Below are 9,480 nucleotides of genomic sequence, written 5' to 3'. Positions count from 1 at the left end.
ACGTTTAGCGCGTCTTCAGTAGCTATTTTTGATGCAAAAGCGCGTTGGACGCCAATGTCTAGAGCATGCACGGAATATGCAATGTCGTCAGCCTTCACGATTACACTAGCGCGCACATTTCAATGGATGCCATGTATATCTTGCACGTATGATAAGTAATTACTTATTATATACTTATTTTAATATCAGTACGTTGCCCGCTCATTTGCATACAGTAGCCACAAATTACTTAGTTGCCTCACATAACCATGGGACAGACGGCCATCATAAAGAAGTTAACATTCAAGCCATTGGAACGATGAGACAAACATCATATAAAATCTGAGATATATTTAGCATGTAAAGAAGAGAATTCGCATTTGGGAGTCCAAGATTGAGATTGAATTGGTGGGCGAAAATGAATAAATAACAATATAAATATCTTAATTTAAAAAGATCATAGTTAACGTAGCGAAGAAACTAAATATAGCACTCCCGTAAATCTGTTTGTTACCTGTGGAATTAGTCACGTGGACATAGTAAAAATCTACGTAGATAAGAATAAATAAGATGTTTCATTCGCGATGCTCGTAAACCGACATCTAGCTGGCCATCCTATTTCTGCTTAACGTTATTACGTAGTTAGGGTCCACTTTACGCAATGGGCCTTCAACATTAAGTAGGATGATACGCTGAACTATAAACTGGGCCAAATTCATTAAGCATCATGCCCGTTTTAAGGATAACTGTGACCTCATTATTATATCTTTTAAATTATAAACACCGGACATGATTCAATTTTTGGTGTTCTATTTCTCTAGAATTTCCTTGATATACAAAAATAAATAACAATGATTTTTCATAGACCATGGCACCTATTCCTGATGCCCTTGTGAATCTCTATCACACCATAAGTAAATATAGAGTTGCTATGTTCAATTCAAATTGAACCCTGGGAGTGGAGTACTCCAATGTCCGCCTGATGCCGTTACGCTTTCCTAAAGATGGTCCTCCTACTCTTCCCCGTATCCCCATTTTTTATGCAGGAGCAGTATATTTTCTCGTTCTTTAATCTTCTATCTGACGTCATCTCACAAGGGACATTCTTTCTAGCCGTATCATCTTTCACCTAATCCATTCATCGTTTCTTTGGTCGCCTCTTTCCCTGGTATCGAAATGTAGGTACCAAGTGAAGTACTTAGCTGGATGACGCTCATAATGTTATATTCCTATTCCTTATATACATTTATGTAAACGCAGGCAATAGCGGGCCAATTGATACTATCTGGCACGAATGTGGTGCGCATAATAGTATCGACTCGACGCCGTAGTTATTTACTGTTCATGATAGAGTTTGTTTACGTCGAAGACAAATAAGTTTAGTATCACAACATAAAATAAAATGTGGTGAATTTCAGAAATTGAGAATACCTAAGTTCTGCAGAATTGATATTTCTGGCAATTTCATCACACGCTTTTACTTGTCCTGTATTTTTATTGGTCAATATTAATTAAAGTTCGATTGTGGCGTGTGCGTAACCTAGAAATAGGTTCCGAAATCTTATTTCAATTCTATTAGGCATCTATATGAATAGAGGCAATCATCTTGATTAGAGCCATTTGGAGACCCAATAAAGACGTGACAAAATTGTTGATGTCTTCAAAAGAAGTCCGAAAAATAACTATGCGTACGACAATTTATTAATACTTTGCAAGCTATGACGCAGTTACGGTGGTGTCTATAAAAATAAAGGTGTGTCTGACTAGGCTCCCAGTTTTAGTGCAGGCTATTGACTGGTGCAATGTAGATTTTATGTCCGCGCAGTTGTACCTACACCTGAATGCATCGATCCGTGAACTAGACGCGCAGCTCGGGCCATTTGTACTAGCACTAAATTATACTACGTTTGTGACGATACCTAGTTATGAAAAATATCTGCATAAATGTGCCTACGGGCAATTGTTAATATGTAGGTAGGTACACATAATTATGATTAGGTATAACTTGTAAAATAAAAAAAAATAAAATTAATTATATAAAATAATAATTGAAAAATTCTATAATTTAAAAATATATATTGTAGAATGACTAATTGCCGAGCTTTCCGCTAATACCTCACAAACAAGGCAACCCTGACAAATCGTTATAAAAACGCTCACAGTCTTAGATTCGTGTTTGTGTACATTGCTTGCTATGATTATTAGCTGGGATCGTTTTATTATATTTACTATGTACTAGATACAAGTAGTGCGTTCAAAAGAAACTAAATTGTAATAATTTGTTAGTCGAATATTTGCTAAACTTATTCAAGATCATGTGAAACGGAGCTTCAATGCTCTATCATTTCTGATATTATAAATTATAAGAAGTTAGAGATAATTGAGATCCAACAATAAAGAATAACAGCTTCTAAAACCTCACAGTTTGTCAAAACTAAAGTCTGTAGGTACCCAAGTCACAGCTCGTTAACTGTTTCAATTAACGCTATTGCCATGCTGTCAAACCTTTTGACATAACGGGAATAAGGGAATGGCATGACACTCTATCTAAAACTTGTTTTCCCATCGCTTTAATTTTAGCTTTGATATAAACTTCAATACACAAAACATTGCTTCAGCTACAAAAATCATTAAAAGTTATCAAAATAAAAAGTCACACGAATAATTTTGCATAAAGATTATCTTTCTTTACATAGATATTTACAATACATATTTTGCATTAAATTTTTATATAACTCACAGTTTTACCGAGTTGCTACAAAACGAATCGATTCACAACTCGACTATTACCATCGGTCGCGTTAGTAAGTTCTCGCGCAGCGCTAACTCGGATTTAGTATCTGCTTGGGTCTCGTGCGGGAGGGTCGTGAAAATGACTGGCGTCGATGAAATACTAAATTATCAAAAGAACCCCGACGACGACTTCTACGGCCTGTTGGGCTGTGACGAACACTCAAGTGTAAGTAACTTCTTGAATTATATTTTTATTTCGAAACGTTATTTATGCAATAATAGATATGCTCTGATTTCTATAGTGTATTGATTCCACATGTACTGCTCGATGACCTTATTTTGTCGAGGTCCCAGAGAGTTGACCTAGATCTGATAAAAAATAACCAGCTTAATGTATGAAAGTTTACTAATGTAATAGTAGTTTTATTCATGCGAACGGTGTTATTCCGCGGCGGAGGAGAAATAATTAACTTTTGTTGAGTCAATGTCTTGTGTTTGGGTTTTCCAGTTCCCCGTTATTTATATTACGTTTGTGTGTGAATGACGGAATTTCTTGCGGAGTTTCTAAGAACTTATTTGCGAATTATTTACAATTATAGTTTAATGGTAGTTTAATTGTTGGCTGCGCCTAATTGACACTGTTAGGCTAATGTTTGGTTGTGCAATTACAGATTGAGCAGATCACTGCTGAGTACAAGGTACTGGCTCTGCAGTACCACCCTGACAAGAATGATGGGGACAAGGAAGCTGAAGCCAAGTTCCAGCAACTAAAGGTAAGAAACGTAGTCCACAGTCTTTAACTAATGAACTGTTTTATCAGCTTGCTAGCTCCTAAAGGAAAACTTCAACTTGACGCACCAGGATAAAAATGTACATTCAACGTGCTTCCCTCAGATGCAATCTTTGGATGGCAAAGTTTTACCTGTTTCTGTTCTACCTTATTGGTGTAGCAGCAAAACAAACAAACCAATACGCGACTAGAATTTGTTATTTTCAGAATTGAAATAGTTGACGAAGAATATACATATATAGTTTTTTTGAATGACAAGGATGTCCTATTTTTGTGAACAAGATACTTAAATAACGAAATTTAAATTTAATTATAAAATACTAAATAGATAGACTAATGGCTGATTTAATCAGCCCTAAAAATATCGTCACTGCGAATTAAAATAATTGGTGAACTTGTTTTTTTTTGCTCAGTCGTTAACTGGAACAACAGTTCTATTGCGCGTTAATTGCACACTAATTTTATTTCAAGGTTTTTAATATTCCGACTACGATTGGAACTTTATTAGATATCCATTTTTTGTAGTCTTGGTAGAGTGAGTTTTTTGAAATCTTATACTTATTTATTGTACATACAAGTCGCAGAGAGTTATTCATATTGCTTATTAATGCATATTAACAATGAACATTCTTATGTTCGAGTAAATAAATATTGAATAATACGAGACATAAATACCCATTCAACATTACATTTTTGGGGGTGCAAATGAACGGTATTTCAAAACAAGTAGCTACGTCGCTACAAAAATTCAAACATCGCATAACTTTGTTAAAAATGAAATATTTTCAGTGACCTAAATGATTTCCGCGGCTCAAAAGTTATCGTTATACATTTTAAGCGTTTATAAAGTTCTCGGGCTGAAAGTTGTTCAGAGAATAGATACTTAACAGGGCAACATGAAACGCCAAGTTGAAGCTTAAAGTTTGTTAGCAGTTTAATTGATGGACACGCAGTCAAAGTATTTAAGTTAGACGTTGAATTTATTAGAGCAGATTTATTTGTTCTAACTTCCACGATTAGATGTTATCGGGGTTTGGAAGGCCAAGACAAATTCAAGATAGGTACCCACTGAATTATTTACATTGCCATATTACGCTGAACGGAATTAAATAATTGGCATCGTTGTTTAGATATGGCTTGTAATTAAACAATAGTCAATTATTACAGCGTAGACTATTAAATACTTTTGTTGATGAGTGTATTAGCCTAACGGTTTCGCAATAACTTTATCTTACATAAAATATAGTTACTGTTAACCACCAACATACGTACTTTAGTATGTACAGATCTCTACGATACAAACGAAATTCGCATTTGCTTTTAGCTACAAAAATAAAATACAGTCCCAATTACTGAAATTATTGGGGTGAAACAGGCAATATAGGAACGCAGCAAACACTCTACACCGTGCTCTCTACAGGCTGATTGAGTTTTCGCATAACTGGTTAAATATAGTTACGTCACCCCGTAGGCCCTTATCATTAATTAAGTTCGTTTCGCTCCACGCACCGCCGCCATTATGTTATTTACGTCACAATGTGCCTTCGAAAAAATATAGAGAGAACTCTGAAAGCAGATACGCAGACTTAAAAGTGTAGTAACATTTTCACAAATTAACTTTCCTCGGAAGGAAATTAATCCATTTAAAAGCAAATTCCAGGTAACAGGTTTCAGGCGGAACGCTTTCTAGATGATTTCTATAACTTTTGTTACAATTGTAATAAAGCTTTTCCCGGCAAAAGACGCAGGTACCCTTTGTTTAAAGACGGGCTTACGTAGACCAGAGTAATACTGCAATTAAATTCATTTGTAGAATAAAATACGTTATTATGCAGTCACCAGCATTACCTTGATTAAGATAATGAAACACTAACACAATACCGCAAACCGCAGTCGCAATAGATATTCATACAAGTAGTATATAATATTTAACCACACCGATCAAGTTCCGTCACATTGAATAAGAAAAACATTATTTATCTCGGACTCAACTGACGCAATATAAAAATATTATTCTACAAAAGTAACCGAATGTAATCAATCATTCTTACATTATAATGATAATTTTTATTGTTTTATATTACATAGATATATTATCTTAATAAGGGTATTAGGTTCATAAACCTAAATTAGGTCTAACCACAATCAAGGCATACTGACTACCTAACTAGGTGTACGATGATAATGAAGATGCTATATGTTGGAGTTAAAATTAATGAACAATGTAATAAAACTCCTTTGTTTACTTTACCAGGAGGCGAAGGAGACGCTATGCGATCCGTCTAAGCGCGCTCTGTACGACAAGTGGCGCCAGAGCGGCATCTCCATGGGCTACAAGCAGTGGCTCGGCATGAAGGACCACGTGCAGCAGTCCATGCACTGGACCAAGCCCAACACCAAGGATCGCATGCTCGAGGGAGAGTGCGGCCGCGCCTCGGGCCCCTCCAGCCTGGGCCCCTCCAACCCGGCCGCTCGCCGCGCCTCCGAGGGCGGCGCCGCTCTGTGGGGCCGCTGGGGAACCGGCAACCAGGAGCCTCCATCCGAGGTCATCTCCAAATTCCGCAACTATGAAATCTAAATAGTCCCACTCTCTATCAGTCTAGTGAAGTCTTTCCGACTTCATTAGACCATCTCCTTGGGACTACTTTTTTTTATTATTTATTTATTTTTTATCAAAGAGGTTACTTGTGCCCTAATCTCTTTTTTTATGTTATACACCATTTTGTTGTACTTAATTTAAATTTTTACCTAATCACATTTTTGTGATATGTTTGCAACCAGGCTGTTAAATTAATTACTTGCCATTATTACAATTTACAAATTTAGTCATGTTGTATTTGACAATTATTAAATGTATTAAAATTAAGGATAATTAATTATAGATAAGTTATAAAATAACGGCACAATATTCATCAAGTCAGCTCGCGGTACGTTTCTCGAATGTGGCTCGATATCTAATTAATTACTGTTTTTGGGTGTTTGATGTGCTAAATGTATTTCTGTTGTATGTAGGAACAGAATTTTTGATGTAGGAGCCCCAGACCCCTAGAATGGTGTATTAGTGTAAAACACTCTTAGCTGTTACCCCCTAGATGTAAGCTGTGCACATTCCTGATAAACTTATGAGTCTGATTTATCACATTTCTGCTATAGAACAATATTGTCTACTTAAAGAATCTCGATATTTTGAAGATTTATATTTTTGATCCTCTTTATCTTACTATAAGTATGATATTATTTTTAAAGAGAATGAGAATATAACGGATGTTGTTGTGAGATATATACAGGGTAAAGTTGCGAGACAGGACTGTTTGATTATGTTTACCTTCTGCGACCTTGACAATTCTACTTTCTAATGGTCTAACGACGTATATAATCATTAATCGTATTTGTTCCAAGATAAATGTTGTGTTACCTGATAGCTACGTAGAAATTAAATGTTATTATGTGTTAACTGTTTGATCAGTATTTACTTTATGTATTTTAAATATATACTTAAATGTTATAAATGGGTAGTGGAATTTTAAACTTTTAATGTTTTGTCTCGATAAGTATTCTAACAAGCTAAAGCCAAAACTTATAAAATGTTTTTATTTTTGATGTAATACATCTTTAAAACAATAAAGGTTTGCTGAACATATTGGTGTTTCAATTCTGCAACTACTTAATTATAATTCTTATCAAGAAATAATTTCTATCAGTAGAACTAAACTTGTACTCATACAAGTTTAAGTATTAAATATTAGGACCCTATCTATTAATCGCATAATGTTTACTGTGACTTTCAGAGGCAGTTTTAGTAATACTGCCACACTGTACATAATTCTGAAAGAATATCATAAAAAATCTAAACTCTTGTCACCTTCTGAACTCATCTGCAGAAGCTTCTTTTAAGACTTGACTACTCGTCATCTCTACAGTCTGAAAAAATAAACTGATGTGAGCTAACACAAAAGTATTACTGGTGCTGCTCTCCCTTAAAGTACTTAATGATAGTAAAACAAACGTGGGTAATCAAGCGCATGCTGGTATTGATTTCTCAAACGCTTTTTATACTGTCACCCATGATATCCTATTATTCATCCTAACCAGGTACACAGCTTCTTCGCAGGTCTTTAGGTTTACAGGTTAACTTCATATCTTCTAGGCGTGCAGCAGTCAGTATGAATTGACGGTTTGTTTGCAAAGTGGTGTAAGCTTGTTGCTGGCGTGCCACAAGGAGGAATTCTTTCACCACCTTTTTTACAATATTTATTATCTCCTAATTCCTGATCAGTGGGCGTATCTTCATGCTGATGACATGAGACATGACAACTAAAATCAGGAAACTTAATGGCCAATTTGAAAAGGCAGATACTTTCTACTTCGTTTAAACTCTAGCGTGTAAACCCTTGAAAAATTCAGACAACTCTCAACTGGCCAACCTATGTCCGGAATTTTAATCACAAGGTTACGGGAATGTTGCGTTATCTTCATAGGTTGAAACATCTTCTCCCGTTTGACTTGAAAATGATGCATGTGTAGTTTTGCCTATCATGCAGTATCAGGCACGTCCAACTGATACATGATTTGATCAGGTAAAATAACAATAAAGACGAAACATCCACCCACCTTGTTTTTTTACACGCTTTTTATTAGCTTCACCTGTATGTTTGTATGTTTGTAGGTTTGTAACCGACTTCTTTGGGCGCGATTTTGACCCACTTTAAACGGCCAGATTTCGTTCAAACTTTGTAGATTTATTGAGGACCGATGACAATACACTAATTTGATAAAATTATTCCATTTTTAACCGACTTCCCAAAAAGGAGGAGGTTACACATACACATCGATTACTCCGAGGTTTATAGACCGATCTACGTGATTCTTTTTTTGTTCGACTCGGAATAGCTGCCAGTTGGTCCCATAGTCATCAGGTCAGGATCTGATGATGGAAACCCTAAGAAATCGAGGGCAACCTTCGAAAGTTGTAGGCATACATAGGGTAAAAACTTGACACTCAGGTGTACGCCTAAAAGCACTATTCAACTGTGAAGATTTGGAGCTGACCTGATGATGGAGACCAGAGAGGGTCCAGGGAACTCGACAACTGAATATGTAAACTACCTCGTGTTTGGGCTTAAATTATTTGTATTGACAAGACCTTTGCAACAGTGAAGGTTTGGAGCTGACTTGATGATGGAGACCAGAGAAAGTCGAGGGAACTCGACAACTGAATATGTAAACTACCTTGTGTTTGGGCTTAAATTATTTGTATTGACAAGACCTATGCAACAGTAAAGGTTGGGAGCTGACCTGATGATGGAGACCAGAGAAAGTCGAGGGAACTCGACAACTGAATATGTAAAATACCTCGTTTGGACTTATATTCTTTGTATTGATGAGAACTTCCCACTTGTATGGATAGTGACAACTATTGGTAATATCACCCGTGTCGTCACGTTACGCACCAAATCTTCAACCATCAAGAGACCAACATCCAAAATATGTATTTTACCCGTAGTTGAATAAGTTTTATGTTTTACGCATGTTATTTTAGAAGAAATTTACACTTTACATATGTTTAAAATCAAGTATACAACAAATATTTACTACTTTACTTTTAGATCAAATGTACAAAATCACAATATTGTTAAATTGTCTTTCCATATCTATGTTAATTATTTTAAGATAATATTGTTATTCATATTTAAACTTTGTTAGTATAAGGTCAAATTGTTATATGTATTATGTATATATTCATTGTATATGAGTCATAATGTGTAAATTTTGTTCGAATTTAATGTATACAGTACAAGTGCAAATTATGTAGTTCAAATGTTTTTAAGTATAGTTCATCCTTAGTTCATTTTCGCCCACCAAGGACGTTACTGAAGGAACGTCCTTGGTGGGCGGTATGTTTGCGACTAACATTTGAATGCTTCCTACTCGCTCTATAGATGGCGTTGTCGCGTTTAAATGCGCGCGATTAGTTACAA

General features: G+C 35.6%; 1 protein-coding gene across 1 annotated transcript; it reads left to right on the top strand.

Moving 5' to 3' along the window:
* The first annotated feature begins 2,800 nt into the window (after positions 1-2,800).
* On the top strand, positions 2,801-7,140 carry LOC124630068 (J domain-containing protein). The gene is made up of 3 exons (XM_047163787.1): positions 2,801-2,938; positions 3,384-3,485; positions 5,757-7,140. Exons 1-3 carry the CDS (start codon positions 2,852-2,854, stop codon positions 6,078-6,080), a joined length of 513 nt encoding a protein of 170 aa, XP_047019743.1. The 5' UTR covers positions 2,801-2,851; the 3' UTR covers positions 6,081-7,140.
* The last annotated feature ends 2,340 nt before the right edge of the window (positions 7,141-9,480 follow it).

This window comes from Helicoverpa zea, chromosome 4, assembly GCF_022581195.2.
Source record: "Helicoverpa zea isolate HzStark_Cry1AcR chromosome 4, ilHelZeax1.1, whole genome shotgun sequence".
NCBI lineage: Eukaryota > Metazoa > Arthropoda > Insecta > Lepidoptera > Noctuidae > Helicoverpa > Helicoverpa zea.
This window is presented reverse-complemented; position numbering and strand designations above follow the sequence as displayed.